This window comes from Mya arenaria, chromosome 12, assembly GCF_026914265.1.
Source record: "Mya arenaria isolate MELC-2E11 chromosome 12, ASM2691426v1".
Taxonomy (NCBI): domain Eukaryota; kingdom Metazoa; phylum Mollusca; class Bivalvia; order Myida; family Myidae; genus Mya; species Mya arenaria.
Window position 1 is genome coordinate 58,370,366 of NC_069133.1, and position 18,767 is coordinate 58,389,132.

The 18,767-nt window shown below is 34.1% G+C and overlaps 1 protein-coding gene across 4 annotated transcripts; it reads left to right on the plus strand.

Annotated features, from left to right (window-relative positions):
* Window positions 1-554: 554 nt before the first annotated feature.
* On the plus strand, window positions 555-18,464 carry LOC128211061 (uncharacterized). 4 transcript variants are annotated; one of them, XM_052915459.1, is made up of 25 exons: window positions 555-689; window positions 1,404-1,489; window positions 1,768-1,840; window positions 2,188-2,332; window positions 3,151-3,285; window positions 3,958-4,039; window positions 4,489-4,564; window positions 5,063-5,133; window positions 5,571-5,649; window positions 5,974-6,092; window positions 6,954-7,084; window positions 7,963-8,012; window positions 8,747-8,878; window positions 10,509-10,684; window positions 11,849-11,964; window positions 12,454-12,625; window positions 13,977-13,994; window positions 14,177-14,257; window positions 14,538-14,630; window positions 15,422-15,529; window positions 15,769-15,921; window positions 16,269-16,394; window positions 16,850-17,048; window positions 17,304-17,508; window positions 17,938-18,464. In XM_052915459.1, exons 1-25 carry the CDS (start codon window positions 641-643, stop codon window positions 17,987-17,989), a joined length of 2,727 nt encoding a protein of 908 aa, XP_052771419.1. In that variant the 5' UTR covers window positions 555-640; the 3' UTR covers window positions 17,990-18,464. The 4 variants fall into 4 exon arrangements, with proteins under 4 accessions (XP_052771419.1, XP_052771420.1, XP_052771421.1 ...); XM_052915460.1 differs by lacking the exon at window positions 13,977-13,994; XM_052915461.1 differs by lacking the exon at window positions 8,747-8,878.
* The last annotated feature ends 303 nt before the right edge of the window (window positions 18,465-18,767 follow it).

Sequence of the window (18,767 nt, forward strand, 5' to 3'; positions counted from 1 at the left end):
GAAATAAAATTGAAATTTTACTGTAACAAACATTGAAAATATTGATTTGATTTCTTCACTGTTTTGATCTGAAATCCAAATTAATCATCAGCACACTCAGGACCAGGACACTTTCAACAGTCATTTCTGAAATGACATTACATGCACATACGGCTAGGCACATTTTTCTAATGAAATGCAGTTACCACTTTTAGGACATAGACATAATAATTATAATAAAAAGAATAATCAATTTCTGTAAGCTACTGTTGCTGCTGGTGTTGCTGCTGATACTGCTGCTGATGCTGCTGCTGCTGATAATGATGATGTTAATGATGGTGGCGATGACGACCATGATGATGATATTCCTGCTGCTGATGATGATGATGATAATGATGATGATGATGATGATGATGATGATGATGATGTCGATTATAATGCTGCTTGTGAATATGTGTTTGCTACTGCTGCTGTTGATGATCATCATCATTGTCACGCCAATGACACACGTGATATAGTAAAATGTAGCGAGAAGGGAAGTAATCATTGCAAGGATTTGAGTTTTACGAATGGGACGACAACGACGATAACTTTTGTACTGTACCAAACACTTTCTAGATGGCTTGCATAGCAACATTTTGAAAATTAACAAAATCTCAATATGAGTAAACCAAAAAGAGAGAAAAGCGTGCTTGAAGGACATTCACCAGGTAGTTTGCACTTTGTATAAAAAGAAGTAGCTTGCCAATAATTTTGAAACCCAACTTTGTTATCAGGATGATTTTCGGATAAAAGGAAATATTTCGGATACTGGTGGCTTTTTCTCATTATTAGAATGTTGAGTAGCTTTATATTTTAATAACTTACCAAAGCACTTTTAACTACTTTTTATCAAATCAATGTCTTAGGATGTTTACTACAATAATATACCTGTATAGCTGGTACTGTGAACCTTAGTCGGTATAAACAGCAACTTCAGAGTCTTTGACAATTTTTGTTTTGGCGACTCTACGCATCCATATCCCACCTGTTGTTTTCCTAGCCAAGAATTGCAGATCCCAGCGCTAAGTATATTGAGTAGAAAGATAACGGGCACCTGTTAGTTAAAAAATGGCGATGATATGTTGACAGATTGATCTGAATTTGTGTTTTACAAAACACTTTAAGTGTAATATGAGAAAGATCCTGTATTGGCTAAAAGTAATTTATGTTTGACTTTTGTGGTTTTATTGAACAATGCAGTGATAAATATTGTGGTGTTACAGTTGAAAAATATAATTATTTTACATTAGTATGAATCAGGCGAATTGTGGCATTTAGGGAACAAAATGAATATCCAAATGTTAAAAACAGTTCCCTATACGTGCATTATTGTGGCTATTTGAACCTGTGAGCTCATGATATCACTGATTTCTTACTTTTAGTAAATAAATATGAGTTGCTGTGTGTGGAGAGAGCGGCACGAGGTGACACAGGGCCGGACGAAGAGAAGATGCATCTCGCCTTTCAGGTAACCAGGGGTCATAAGACTTAATAATTATTTGATGCAATCACATTTCCAAATCATGCGTGAATTTAGACTTTAAAACTGAGAATCAAAATAATTAATGAGTTATTATCAAACTATTTTCATTTAATTTGATTATGTTATTTTGGAAAAAATAAGATTTCTTTACAACGTAAGATGTGATTCAAAATCAAATGTTATTAATGTATATTTAAATTTAATTTAGTATGTGATTTCTTTTTATTATATATAATCACACTTATTTGAATTTCTACTTTCAGGCTCTTGACGTCCTTGTACCAAACCTAGGTGTCTACACTCGTATCTTCAGAAAACTCCGGGATGATCTTTTTGGTACAATTTACCTGTTTGTCCATCAATCTTAAGATGACTTCAAAGACAATATACATGGTCATGATGGCATCATATTGTTTTTCTTGAAAATATTGCAGTGATCTAAATTAGACTTTTGGATGAACAAGCCCAAATTCTTATACTATTGCTTGGCAACATTAAATTCGGAAGTTGAGCAAGCCGGGAAGACATTTTACCAGTGCAGGGCTTGCGGGCTTGTGTTAATTTCGACCACAGATATTGTAGGATTGGTATATGATCAAAGTGTGCTAAATGTCATTCAATGGAGCATTGATTTAGATGTAAAATATGGAAGTTATGACATATAATCATTTCATCTTTTGCAGAGGCTGTATATAGTGATGACCTAACCACCGACACTTCCGGTAAGGTCGTTCCGATTCCGTACTTTATCCACATCACCCGACGTCAGAACACACAGTCACATAAGATGGATGAAATGGAAGAACAGCTCGACACAGTGAAGGAAAGGTGGGTTTGACGACACTCTCTCTCAGAGTTCAGGTCGGTGACAATTATTTCAATATGTTGAAATAAAGTTCCTTTACTATATAATGAACAACCAGGAAATAGCAACTGATATTTGGAAAAGAAATTTGTATTTTCAAACCAAAAAACTCACACAATTCTATTTTTGCAAAATATATACACAACTCTGTGTATTGTACATGTAGTTCAAATTGCTAGTTTAGATTAAATAAATTTTAAAGTAGAACACGCAAACAAATACCAGTGTCTGAGCAGTTATTGATGTTAAATGTAAATCCAGATATTTGAGAGCAAAATGTGGTTCTCAACACATCCCCTTGGAGGCATTCCAGAAATATGTCAGAGATATTGATGCCTTAACAATCCCATCGACTACGTTAAATTTCCCCTGATTTTCTGATTTTCAAAGCAGTTTGTTGACATAACACACAAATACAAAAGTTTGATGACTGACCTTTAAAATGCCAAATGTGAATTTGTTATGAAGAACTAAAAATAATTCTACTTTGTTAAATACAAGTTTTTACATTTCGGCATGATCTGAAAGATCTTTTTTTCAACGTTTTTCACAATTTTTCTCCACAGTCATTGAAAATATGCCAATGTACATCATGTCAGTACATCATAATTGTTCTTAATTGAATAATTATCTAAACATGAACAATTATTCGTGAACATGAATTATTTATCATATACTCAAATTTCACTTCAGCTCAAAACAGTCACATACAGATATAATAAATGATATATATTTATATATGACATCACAGTCATTTGTTTTAAGCAATGTTGCATCACAGGTTATTTGAGAAGCATAAGCAGTTGGAGGCGTGTCAACGGGACAATCTAGAACTGCAGCAGGCAGCGGAAGGGCTTAACGAGACCATTAATCTCCTCAAAAACGACCTGACCGATAAACAGACCGAAATTGAAAGGTAGGTAACTGAAATAATTGTAAAACTACTTCTGCAGTGACGTCTCTGATATTATCAAGGAAGTTGACAAACATGTAGCAGCAGCATTTAATGAACTTAAAAAAAAAATAAGCAGTTTCTATCACTGTTTAATGTGAGGCCCATATTTTCTAAATAATGTTGTTCAGCTCGTTAACATGTCAAACAGATTTTTGTGGTTATTTTCTACTGCCAGGAACTGGGGAAAACATGTGATATAAAATCTGACACTTGTTATCATATAAAACACACTTTCATTCAACTTTTTTACACAATATGTAAGTATTCCTGAACTCATTGAATAAAAGTGAGTAATGTATGATGACTCATGACAGATCCCTTATGTGTATACCGGTATTGCAAATACTAAGCATCACAAAAATAAAACAAATTCAAACACAGTTTTGTTACAGACTTATAAGAAAATCTTTTAACAGAATCAAGCTGATAGTACTTTATTAGCATTTTAGTTCAATTTATGAAATATTCTTACTTTGAAGAGAATTGCAAATTTTAAAGGATTTGTTTTTTCATTAAGGAAATAATATTTTTTATGATGTTATACGCTGAAGATTTTTGATAAAGTAGGGCAGGCAATAGAATCAAAAGCAGTCAACATTTCTATAAAACCATTCTTCTATTTTGTAACTACAGGTTAGAGGGTGTACTGCAGAAAGCAGGGGAAGATCGGCAACGCGAGCGGGAAAGATTCCAGGCAGACATTGATGATCTTCATGTACGGTTACAATCAACTATATTTCTTTCATTTTATGGTTATGTTATAGCAATGGCTAAGAATATAAGAGATAAGTGTTGTCATAGCTTTGGTATCATCATTGTTGCCATAAAAATCTGTGTAATATGAAATCTTTATCATTTGGAATAACTCAGTAACTGTTTAAACTACATGAAAAAAACACATGCTATTAATTACCATCACAAAGAATAATCTTGTTCAACTGAAAAAATGGACAAGTGTGGTCATTGGAGCAAGTATTGGCATCCGCTTTTGGGCATGCTTTTGTTTATTAACACTAGGTAGCTTTGAACAATAAACTTAGACAAAAACTACAATTGATTTAATATACTTTACATCATTGCATATATTATTAAAATAGAATTTGAACAAGAAAGGTAACTACCCAATATTATTTTATTTTCTTATCTCCCTCTGTATACTTTCAGTCGGCGATAGATGACAACAAAGAAGAAATTCAGTACCTGTCAAACTTTAAGAAAGGATATGATGATCTTGCCTATGGTAACAATGTTTTCCCCACTTAACTCCATTTCAGATTGATTTTTGAATAGGAAAATCATTTTAAGAAGTCATTTTTGTGATGAATATTGAATGTTTTAGTCAGCTTGTCTTTTCGTCAGGGTCAGCGTGGAAAACCTTTTAACTTCATCATAACAACCTACACATGAAACTCTGTACACATGTTACCAACTACAATACCCACATGTGTAGCAAGGCCGTAACTCTGACTTTTATATTTATAAAGTTATGCCCCTCAGAGTGTTAGGTTCTGCTTGTGGTACTTTTGTGTAGGCTTCGATTAGTTTAGTTATTGTTTGATATATAAAAATGTTCCATTTGTTTACATCATGGTCATTGTATTCACCTACATTTACATCACATTTAACTTGAGCATGCAACATGCAGTAAAGAAAATATATCACAAAGGCAGGCAATGAGGGAATACATTTTTGCATTTACTAGCTTAAAGAAGTTAAAAAAAATCTGTCATATTTACAGCCTTCACAGACCAGCCTGAGGGTTCAGTAACTCCTCGAGCCCAGAAGAAACCCATTGTTTCTACAAAACGGGTAGGAAACATGAAACGTTGTGATATCAGATATGAAGTTGGTATTTAAAAGTTATCAGAAAATGGTAATTTTAAATAGTACCTACATATCAAATCTTCTTTAATATATTGCATTTTTATAAAAACATTTAAAACTTCTTCTGCTTGAAAAGATGCAAAAGTTGTGATTAATATTATTCAGGGTATTGTTGAAAAACTGGGGTAGTATTAATTAAAATAAATGTTTAACCTATTTCATTTGCCTTTATTCTAAGCTGAATTTAATGAAAATGAACTGAACATATGTAAGAAAATGGTCTTCGTTATGAATGCATAGGAATAAATTTGTTAAAAAATAGAGATGATTCCAAACAAAGCTTGGTAAAAAATAGAAAATTTTCAATCTCAATCCTTGTATAATATATATTATTCAATGACGAAGTTACATGAATATTTCAGGCCAACATAATGACGAACATTCAGCTGGCAAAGAAACTGGAAGAACAGATTATGACTGTGCTGAACACTGCAGTAGAAGGTAAACATGGCAAAGGCCAGCAAGTGTTTTTAGTTTTTGTTTCTTAGCCTTTAAAAAGATCTAAATTTCACAGGAGTAGCGTTTTATTTAAAAACAACAACAAAAAAACACAATTTTCAATTTGTCGCAGGATACTTTTTGATCCATTAAAGATAAGGTGAAAATGTTTGGCAAGTTTGACCTCCCCTAGTGGACATCAGTGCATGTTTCTACTCAGGAAATGGAATGTTCATGAGGCATAATTATAGATGCTATAAGCTTTCATCAAATAGTCAGAATAAGTAAATACAAAGAAAACTTAACATCGTCATTAACATTTTTCAGAGTTTGACAAGTTCATGGAAGGTCACAAGGCTGAATTGCTAACCATCGAGACTAAAGAAGACCAGACGGATGCAGAGTTTGACGCCCAGCAGATTGATATAGACAATGCTGATCAACAGGTCTGTAGTGTTTGAATTGGTAAATATAAAAATATAGGTGATTACTGGATACATTTTAAACAATATCAGACAAAGGCAGGTTTTGTCACCCAGCTGATCAATATTGACAGTGATGGCTAACAGGTGAGTGGGGTTTGAAAAATAAATTGGGAAAAAGGAAATCATAAACTAAATATTTTGAATACATGTATGGTCAGGCAGATGTTGACTTTAATGACAAGCAGTTTGATGTTGACAATGCCGACCAACTGGTGGTTGGGCAATAATGTCATGACACTGAAACAACCCTGATATAAATACTAACCACAGGTAAACCAATGGAATCATTATTTGCCGTCCAGCTTTCCTGTACTTCATCCACAAGCAAACCTAGTAAGAGTGTAGGACAAAATATCTTCTTGACTAAATCCCCCCAATTTTTAATAAACAGAAAAAATATATAATAGATTGAAATAATTCCCCTGGAAAATTTTCAATAGACAGGTCCCTCGCACCTGCCTGGCAAATTTCTAAAAAGATGGAAAAAATCCCCTAGATAATTTTGAATAGACGGCAAAAATCCCCCTAGTAAATTGTTTATAGACGGACCAAATCCCCCTCTTTTTTTTTCATTGGTAAAAATGTTGTAAGCTGTTATATTTATATCACATTATTAATACAATATAAATGGTAAATAACCATGGAACAGGGCACCTAAAGTTGAATATCATATAAGAGGGATTTAGTCCACGCAGTCATACAAAATTTGAAGGTGGGGGGGGGTGGATTTATAGGGTGAAGATTTTGTCCTCTTCGTTTGCCATATTACATTGACAAGCTGATAGTAAGCCAAAATCATTGAATTGATGGTTTGTATTTTAGCTCGAGGCAATTCAGGAGCGGTTCAGATCGACAATCGGGGACATTTCTAACGAGCTACTCCTTCTGAAACAACACAGCACCATGCTGATGGAACAACTTCAAATACTGGAGGAGACACATCCAACTATTATGTAAGTGTTAGCTAACCAACCACTGATCTTGTATTTTTTTGTGCACAATATTATTATCCAGAAATTGTTTTTACATACTGCAGTAAAACTGCGAATGTTTGAGGACTCTGGGGCCCGAGCTAAAATCTTGAGTGATCAGATGTTTCGAACAACCCCTGTTTCCTTTTTAGTTTGTTATGAAATGTCATACTATGTATATCAAAGTTTGAGGGCATCATACCAGTTGTTTACTTTGGCACCAGTTATGTATTGCGTTGTGGAAAATCGCTCATATATTCAAAGGCATATACTACCTGTAAATGTGAATAAATAGCTTAATTTTTAAAAAAAACAACACATTTTCTAAACAAGCAACATTGGAATGTGACAATGCATTTTATGGCATAAGTGAGATTTACGTTTCCCAAAATCAAGGATGGATAATTGGCGCATCTTGTCCTCTCTGAACTATTGAACTCTTATCAAGTTAAAGCTGTCATGCATTAATGGTGATAATCAGTTTTTCACACCTTATAAATTTTCCATCCATCTGTCATTGCAATGTTTACAACATGCAAACATTTGTTTGTTTATTTTGGAACACGCTTGCGGGGGAAAATGTGTGAAATTATGACCTCCTGGTAATCATTATATAAAGGTTATGCGTATGATTTGTGTATTTTGGAACGGCAATGGTGCAGGGGGAGACCTTGACTTATTTAGATCCATCATCAGTATATTTTATATGAAAATAGATTGAAAAATAGACAGGACTTAGACTCGACCTCAACTAATTGCCAGTTCTCAAACAATCGCCTATTTGAACGATCGCAGTTTTACTATATTTTGATAAATTTAAAAAATGAAACTTAGTATAGTGTTATGTATTATTTTTTCAGGAGGAAAGGAGAGAAATTAAAAGTTGTTGAGGGAAATGTCTCCAAGTCAGGTGAGTTGAGCTTCTTTTAAATCCTCAGAAAGAGCAATACATTGTATTTCATATGTAAGATTAAATGAATAAAAATAATCTTCTTCAGCAAAGAGGTTTATTTGACATGTTTGTGAATTAGTCAATATGTTCACAAGTTAGTTGTAAGTTATAGACTTTACTTAAAAGTCAAGGAGACTGTTTTAATTAAGATCTTAGTTATTAAGTAAAATTATTTTAGAGCCCATCCGACCTAGTTGAGTTATTTTTTGTAAAAACTAAACTTTAGCCTGTATTTAAGCTGAAAACTCAGTGGACAAAAATTGAATTGTTGAACACTGCGATTTTCCTACAGATTAAAGATTTTTGAAGTTATAATTAAAAATCTTAAATGAATGGTCGAGGAATTATATTTCTGTTAAGGGCATACTTTCACGAACCCCATTGAATTTTAGGTCAGTGAATCAAATGTCAAGGTCATGGTGACATCGAGCTGAAAATCTGTTTCCAATCAATAACTAATGAATGCTAAGGCTCAGAAACAAGTTGACATACAACTCCATCTTGCAATAACTTATCATTTCAAGTACAATACATACAGGCCAAAATACTTATGGATATCTGTCAAACGAGCCCATTAGGGGGCATTTGCCACGTTCCTGTTCCTGCACTTGTTATGTTATAACCTTTTTCTAGTCTTTCTGGCCTTGATCACTTGGCTTGAATTTGCTATTTATTTGATAACACTATGGCAGGGGAGATAATGTTGACCCGTGATCAGGAAAGGCGGGTAAAGCGTGTCCAGGAAGAAAGTATCAAGATTCAGGAGATTTACGTCAAGTCCCCGTTCTTTGGGTTAAATGACGAACAGTGGAAGGAACTGCAAGGTTCTATCATGCACTGTGTGGATTAAGGCATGGAGGATTGGTGTAAAAAGTATTTTCTCAAGACAAAATTTAAACAATGGGATAATTGTTCAGAACTTTGTTAAAGTCAATAATATTGTTAACTTCATCATTGTTATCATTCAAATCGTTACTGCTCTTGAAGTGTAATGGATACACTTGTGATCTGCTGTTTTTCAAATGAGACTTGAGACAACTGTTTCAGGTTTACTTGTTTATAATTAAATATGTGAGCACGTCATTACATATTTCACGTTTAAAATTTGATAACAATGTTGTTACTCATGTTGTTAACTGAGTTCTGGACCATCGGCCCAATGTGTTAATCAGATTATATGAAGAAAAATGCAAGTTTTCGCCATGCACTGTGTGACTGAAGGGATGAGGGGACTGATGCATATATTTCTATTTTGTTTATTTTATGCCATTATTCCAGAAATTTGGTATAAAATAGTTTAAATGTTTTCATACTAATTTCATTTTGCAGTTTTTACACCAACATGTCATTTTGAAATCAGATACATAATTCAAGCCAGCATAAACTAAATTCATAGGAAATGGGTAGATTGACTTTGAAGATGCATGGCAGGATTTTTGCACATATGCACAATCACTCATATCCTCGTGTCAAAGATGTTCTACTGACTGTAGAATCAATCCAAGCTATTGGCGGAGTCACAGAGCACATGCATTGCTTCAGCCCTCGAGTTGAAATTATGTTAAAGGCTAAAGATTTAGTAGCATGTTATTAGTATACCTCTCTGATTATAATATTGAATTAAATGATAACTAACAAAGACATTACATAACACTTTGTTAGGGTATCATGTAAGACTTAAAGTAGTCAAAGCAGTGTGCATGAGAGGCATCAATTATTATCAAATTAAGCTGCAGGTAACCAGCAGTGTTCATTTAAAACAGAATGGTGGTGTGTGTCACATTGTATTTCAACGATATTTTGATTGCAGATGAAGTGCTACTTGGTATGCATGTAGACAGAGGGTTTCACCTTCGTTATGTTGGTTGACATAGATGACTACCATAGTTTTCTTGTAATGTAATTAATTGAATATATTTTCAGTAAATGAATGTCTTTACAAAACATATGTTTGTGTAGATATAAGACTTGTGGTAATTGTTTGTGACCATGTTTTTGTGTAGATCATTGCCATAGTTGCATACAATGTGTTTGATTGCCGAGTCTATAGTTATGTGATGTAAGTCTGTAGCTCCTTACCATAGTTTGTTTGAAATGGGACGATATGGTATGTGAGGTTAACCCAGAAATGTATTTTTCCCCTAATGTTCTTTTGCAGATATTGAAACACTCACTGGCAGCTAGCTGGAATTTGTTCATATGGATATTCGTTCCAATTCTCATTATGACTAAAACCATACAGCATGACTTGTTTCTTTGTAGTGAAAACATCTAAATAAACAGATATTATTCTTGTACATTTGCAGTTTTATTTTTTACTTTAGTTTTGTATAATATATATAAATATTTAAACACGCTAGAAGAGTAATACTTGTATGCAGATAGATCAAACAGTAGTATTTCTTGTTTTAAATCTTGAAAACATAGTACAACTATGTACTGTACCATTTCCAGACTCTATCCTGTCAGCTGGTCTTGGTGATGATGAAGATGAAGATGACAGTGACCCGTTTATCCCACAAGAGCGTGTGTTCAGTAAATACGCGGCCATGGTGTATACGTCTAACAACCAGGGGAAGTCGTTTGAGGAATTTAAAGATGCCAAGTTCTGTCCTAGCTGCGGAGAGAAGGTGTGGCTTTATGTTTGCTCTTTGGAGTCGTGTTGATGGAACATGTAATGTTGTTATGGTTATATTGTGTCATTTATTGTGCATGCTTGTAAAAATAATAATTGAGTCACAAATTTTGGCTTGCTGATGGTTTACGTTGTGTGGTTCAACAATCTGTGTGTATCCCAGCAACAACTTTACATAATATTTATATAGTTTTTTATCTAGACTATTCGAAGAATAAGGAGAGCTATCCTAGTCATCCTAGCGTCGGCGTCTGCATAACCACTTATGTTAAAGTTTGCATACCATCTCAAATATTTTCAAAGTCCATTGACATATGGCTTTGAAACTTTGCACACTTGTTCACCATCATGCCCCAAACCTGTACACAGGAGGAGGTAACTCTATCAATCATTTTGACAAAGTTATGCCTCTTTTTCTACTTAGAATTTACGTTAAAGTTTGCTTACCACCTCAAATATTTTCAAAGTCCATTGACATATGGCTTTGAAACTTTGCATACATGTTCATCATCATGCCACCAGCCTGTACACAGGAGGAGGTAACTCTATCAAGCATTTTGGCAAAATGATGCCCCTTCTTCTACTTATAATTTACGTTAAAGTTTGCATACCACCTCAAATATTTTCAAAGTCCATTGACATATGGCTTTGAAACTTTGCACGCTTGTTCACCATCATGCCCCCAACCTGTACAGAGGAGGAGGTAACTCTATCAAGCATTTTGACAAAATTATGTCCCTTTTTCTTCTTAGAATTTACGTTTAAGTTTGCTTACCACCTCAAATATTTTCAAAGTCCATTGACATATGGCTTTGAAACTTTGCACACTTGTTAACCATCATGTCCCCAGCCTGTACACAGGAGGAGGTAACTCTATCAAGCATTTTGGCAAAATTATGCCCCTTTTTCGACTTATAATTTACGTTAAAGTTTGCGTACCACCTCAAATATTTTCCAATTCAATTTATGTAAATATCTCAGCACATCATGTATTGCATTGAAATCTAATCAAACAGTGATCCATGCATGTTTCGCCAAAACTTTTCAATCCATACACCGAAAAGCGGCAGAATAGTCGAGCGGGCTGTTTCTGTGACAGCTCTTGTTAGTACTCGTGTTAAGATTTATTGCCCTATAATTTATTTAACATGTTTTACAGACCGTTATATGCCCACACAAACTACCCGGGCAGGAGAAGGTGTTCCCAATGCCCATCAATTGTACCCACATAAAAATCTCACGTCCCAAGGTCAAAATCAACAAGGAACTAATGAGGTAGGAATTGAAATATTTATTTTCACTATTATGTAGATTATTATATGGTTATATAATGAGAATATAAATAAAAGACATGTTAAGCCTAAGTAGAAGTTCTCAAATGATTTAAACTGGATTACGACTGTGTAGGACTTGGAGAAATTCAAGTGCTGGATTTGCTTTGAAAATTGACCCCGTCTTATAAACGAGTCTAGACAAAAACATCAGATTTCACGGGCAAAGTTAGGGGGTCGTCTTATAAGCGGATCGCCTTATAGTTGGGGAAATACGGTAGTCCAAATTGCATTCTTTATAAGAAAAGTTATACTTTTCAGCATTCATGCTTTCAAAAGAATGTGATTATATCTTTTAACATTATGATTTTTTGTTTTGAGCCCATAGGCCCAGATCCAAGATATGTGGCGTAACAAGTTACTTTTATAAAATAATAAAATAAAATCCTGTTAAAATTGAATGTTTTTAAGAATTATATTTTTTGTCAATCAGAGAGCTATTGAAAGCACAAGACGAAGAGGATGTAACGTTTGACTTTCCCTCATCTGTGGGCAAGATGGATGCAAGTCGGGACCACAGTCTACGGGGTGGTCCAGGCTCCGTTATGTCCCTTGATTCCAGCCGAGACGGGCTCACCAGCGCAGCCGGCAGCGAGACTCACATGGTAAGTTTAATGCATTAATTTTTTATAAAAAAATAATATTTTCAAATTTTCTTGTAGTTTTGACATTGCATAGCAAAAGCCATAGGAATAACAACCATTCAATAAAAATTAGGGATGCAAACGAATGGCAAATTTGATATTTGAATATTCTTTTGATTGAATATTCGATTATCAAAATACATCTTTTAGAAGTTGAAGTGAACTATTATTATTATTTGCTAAAGTAATAGCCGGTGCATTTTAACCCTACTTTGCCGTAGCCAGTATGCTTGACGGACCCTGGTTTCCCAAAATAAGCCTCTGAAATTACCCATTTTCAGAATGAAGAAAAGCAATACATTATGAACAAACAAAACCATAATCTAATAATTTCAGTTCCACTTCTTTCACATTTGTTAACATTGTGATATAAGACAGATTCCCGGTCAAAAGACTTTATGCGTCAATGGATGGTCTTTCTGTAGGACGAGTGGCCTCGTTCTGGGAATTACCTCTACTAAATATAACTATGGAAAAGCTTAACAAACTCGGGAGCTAGTTAAATTATAAATAGCAACATATGTGGATTTTGGCTCATTGTATATAAATAGAGAAAATATTATTTCAAAGCACGAACATTATATCGAAAACATGGAAAACAGTATTAAGGACATACATGTAACTACATTATTGTAGCACATGTCATTCATATCCTCACGAAGATTTCAGCAATGTTACAGAGCTTAATTTGCAGTCAAGACAACACATTGGTGAGAAGGCAGATTCCTTAAATCCTTAATTGGCAAAGGCATTTAAATTTACCAAAAATAACTGTTTTTTTTTATTATGTCACTTGTTTAATAGCCGGTTATTGTAAAAATTCGGGGACTTTTTATTGTACAAGACAATAAGTTCCTAAATGATATATGACACGTGTTTAGTGAAATGTCATCACATTCACACCTCTGGCGTTATGGGTCAATCGCTGTAAAAACAAGACAAACCAACTTTTAACACAACAACAGAGTTGTAGGCAAAAGATGTATCATTCTATTTATTCAACAGCAAAAAATTGAATATTTGAATACCGATTTTGACATTCAAATACCAAACGTTTGATCGAATATTCGTTTGCATCCCTAATAAAAATGTTAATTTCAAAAGTTATAATGAACAAGTGTTATAGTGGCATTTTAGAGATTCCAAATACATAATTCCCCAAATTTCTTTGAAAAATATTGAATAAGAGAACTTAACCTTCATTCTACTGTGTGTGAAACACCCATCAGTAATATATGTTCTGGTTGTTTAACTAAGATAGTATTGACCACTTCACTACATTGTTAACACATTCAATCTTATAATACTGCAGGTACAGTTTGGACCTAAAGTAAGTCATTATGCACAGCCATGACATTTCAATGCTTGTGTTTTCATGCACTGGTGGTAGCTGATCACTGTATAAGCTATGTCTGTACTTGGTCACAGCAATGGCATTGGTGGAAACATTTGATCAAATCATGTGCAGTACAAATGAAAACTGTGACACATACATTTAAATGTGCTTTTCAGCGTTACAGCATTGCGAGCATGTTTGATGATTACAAACAGAGAACAAACCTCGAGCGAGATGTACCGAGACCCATTTCCATGGTAGGTGACTTACATGATGTAACATCTAGTGACCATATAATAAATTTTGATTTTGAAATTAGAAAAAAATCAATATTATTGATGTGTTATTTCACTAAAATATGTTATAAGTCAGCAACTTGGTTATTTTCAGAGGACCCTCATATTTGGTACAATTGGAACTCGTTTATGGCAAAGCATAATCCTAATATTTGGTTTAATTGGTACTTGAGGTATAACAGAAGACTATACTTGTTTGAACTAAAACAGAAGCTTGATGTTTTGTTTAACAACTATTCAGGACCGGTGCCTGTCTCTTGTGGAGCAGTTCTGGACATTTGTTATTTGGGAAGATGATAACGGGAAAGAAGAAGATATCCACAACTCCATCATGGTAGGATCTATCTCCTTTGGTTTGAAATATATTGTTACTTTATGGACTATATAAATAATGGTATAAAATAGACTGCAGGACATTCTTTGTCGTCTGTGAAAAGGCATTGAAAATTTGCATAGCAGGATATCCTATGTTCTTTAAGCTTGTCTGTGTTAAATTAATAAAACAGTATGGCCATTTTTATGTCTCCTCTTCATCTGAAGGTAGACATATTGCTATTGTCCGTCCATCTGTCTGTCCGTCCGTCGTAAAATATTGTGTCTTCAAAAATCTTCAGAAGTATGATAGCCAGACTGATGAAACTTAACAGAAAGTTGAGGTTTTGTTTGTGTCTGCCTGTGGTACAAGGATAGTGATGGCCCTTGACTCAGTAAAAATTTGCATTTAAAGCATTAAATTTTGTGCCAGAGTCTTAAAACTTAAAAGGAATTAACAAGCATGTTAAGTGGTTCATCTGTGTTTATGTTTGTTACTTTTGTTTTGTTGGAGTTACTGCCCTTGTTCCTACTGCTTTTACATTAAGAAAACTTTTTATCACATGCTCCTGTAAACGGATGACAATAGTTTTTGTATGAAAGCTATTCTAGTTTTGATGTATACTTATATAGGGTATAAAGCTGTGACTGTGAGAAATGGTTTGTTGTTTATAGTTGCTTGCATTTACTGTTCCTAATAATGTGTATGTAAACTGGGAATCAACAATGAAAAGGCCTGATGTTATTTTACACGTATGATTTTCTGTCAGTGTTTATCTCATCTTATATGATTTTATTGTATCAATATTGCAGGACAAGCTATATAGCTTTATGGAGGAACGCTACATGGTGAAGGACATCATGTTTCTGTGTAACTATGATTTCCTATCAGCGCTTGCAGAATACTCGGAGCAAGAAAAGGTTTGAAATGTTTCCTATATCATCAACATTAATGATTATTCATCACTATATTAGTCAAAGTGATTAAAATCTACAGAAATGTAAAGCAGTCTCTTTAGTTGTTCACCTGGGTTTTTTTTTTAGCTGCACCAAATAAGTGCAGACACAGAAAATTAAAAGTCTATAGAAAGAATTTTAATCTAGACGTCCACAATGTTATCATTTCATGATAGTGTTATTATTATTATTATCTATTTCAGCTTGTTCAGCTATTTGCTCACATCCTTGTTGGCAACCTGGAGGGTGCGTGTTTCCGCTACATGATGTTACTCTCTGATTTCATCAGCGCTGTTGACTGGAAGGAGGTTGAGGATTTCCGGGCATTTGCATCAGTTGTCTACCCTTTCCTACAGGTAGGTGGATTATGTTCAATATTGGTGTAAATTTATCTTTATATAGACTGTGTCTGAAAGCATTTCCACAGAAGATGAAATAGAAAAGGTCTACCAGCTCATCAGTGCTTTGATTTTGTTATATGTGTTCCTGTTACTAACATTGTACTTGGATTGGACTGTTTACTATGTTATGTTTGCTTCTTGCAAAATGCTAAATTATTACAGCTGTAACCAGCATATTCATTGGCTGTTTTACAAATTGAAGGGGTCAGTACACATTCTTATTTGATCACATTCTTTAAAAAAGGTCTGGAGTAACTGGACATGGTGGCACAGATCATGGACTTTATAAATGTTCCTTGCAGGAGGATGACCTTGAAACTCTACAAATGTCCTATACATCATACAGTGAGAACAAAATCTCTAGGAACATGGTGGCCCAGTTCATAATTCACCTGATATTGAAGTATCGGGAGCCAAGATTCCAGGATGTAAGTACATTTTCCAAATATCATCAAATCAAATAGCATTATTGAGGGCTGGAAAATGGTGAAATGACCTCAATAACAAACTGGCATTTTTTTTTCAAATCTTGTCATTGTCAAATTATCATTTTTTTAAATTTCCATGTGTCTGGTAAAAGTAGGACCATAATTAAAAGAAATCAATTTCAAACCAGAACGGTTTTAGTCTGAGATCATTGCGTAAAGCTGATTTATATTAAATTATTGAAGTTTTCAGAAAAAAGATGCAGGTGCTTTATTTTGTTTAAACATATTTCTTTGAACAGTGTAATAGTTACAATGCAAGTAGCACAGATACAAACAGTAGAATTTCACCAAAAATCTATGAATTAATTATTCAGATATAATGTCTTCCTGTGAATCTATTTCCGATTCATTTATGATACTAGTATGTCATTTTAATGTTAGTTTGCACTTTACAGATGGAGAATCGATTGATGCCCTTCCATACACAGCAGGCTGGCAAACAGGCTGCATTGTCAGAGCGTGAGTTTAAGGAAGCGATCGACAATATACTGCCACTGACTAACAATAAACTCCGACGTCGGCTCTACTTCGAGGCCGAAAAGATGGGGAGAAGGGAGGGGTTGTCAAACAGCGTGTCTGTCATGCGTCTAGCCCGTATCCTTGCTTTTGATATGTTATTTCAAACATTGTTTATAATTTTATTTGGTTTCTAGTCAATAAAATGCTGGTCAATTCAAAGACATGCCCTCACGGATAAAATTATTGCATGATTTACAATGTTTGATTTTGAATGTTATGTTATTCACTCACAGATATAAATAGGAGTTGTAGTATAATTAAAAGGTTTGTATTAAAAAAATTAACTTTGATTACATTTCACAAGGATCATTTGCCTTAACAAATATCCAGAAATTGCCAGCTTTCTTGGCTTATTAAACATTACCAATATCGTGAATGACACGATCGCTGCCCGTGTCGCAAAATGGCGGGAACGACCGAGCAGTTCAGGGTCGGCAAGGCAACCCCAGGAACATGAGTCACAACTTCTCCATGATGATGACATTGACCTTATCACTTTGAGGAAGGTGAAACTGTTGTCTGCCAACATCTCGAGGTATGAGTCTGTAGTAAATGATAGAGATATAATTTTCACAACTTATTATCCTCATTACCATAATGATCATGAAAGTCAATCATTAATAAGTTGCTGTAAGGCTAAAAATCATGGAAGCAGGGAGCATACATCAATATTGAATTATGATATCATAATTGACGAGGTACTGCCATAGAGTGGTGATGATGATGTTGGGGGCAAAATTGAAGTTTCTGCTACTGACGCTAAAAGTAATGTCTCATGATTGATTGCAGTGGTGGTGATGATGAAATTTATGATGATTAACCTACAAGGTATTGATTGTGATAATGACAATCACGTTATAACTCTTGGAAAGAGTTGCTCTCTATTAGACAGATCAAATCACGTTTCTTATATTCTGTTCATCCTAGATCTTTCTTTTAAAATGGTTTATTTGTATTTATTCAGGAGAAAACAGTTGCGACAGGAGCGCTATGATATGGATGACCAGGAGTGGTAGGCGAGTGAAAATGTCAACATAGATGTGTTTTTAATGATCACATCTAGCCTTTATGTTCTTACCATTTTTTTTAAAGATGACAAAAATTGTGATTATCTAAAGAAAATCATGATTTTTTTACAAGGGAAAAAAATAAGTGTATTTAAATCTATCATTGACTAGAATTATGGTCGTTTACTTGTATTTCTTGAATGTGATGGCAAGTCTGTGATGAACAATTCAAATGGCCTTGACTTTGATAAATAGGAACGACAAGAGCAATCCCTGTAGACTTTGTGGATCAGTCACAGATTGCTTTCTATTGTTCTTCATATATTGTTGTGCATGTATTTTGATTATGTTTCCTATCTTAATCTGTGATATCAAAGACAGAGAACTTTTTGTGTTTGCGATTGTTATAGGTTTATTGATATGTTTCGTTACAAAGTATTTTGTTTTGTGTTATACATATATGTGATAATAAAAATGATACGTTTTTGAATTGGTAATTTGTGTTTTTGATTTCTACTTCTTTTTCTTCACTCAAAAAGCATTTAATTGCTTTAACCTTGACCTAATGACCCAGGTTTCACAAATGTTCAATAAACCAAAGACACAATTATAATTTATAAGTTTTTGTACAAAGCATCACTATCCTGCATGTTTATACATTTATTATTATACATGTATATCCATGTTTAGTTCCATAACAAAGTGAGGACTTTAACCTGACGGGATTGTGGGGCATGGACAGTTAGAAATTATGCACCTGGGTACCTGATCGTCAATTACCTGTGGT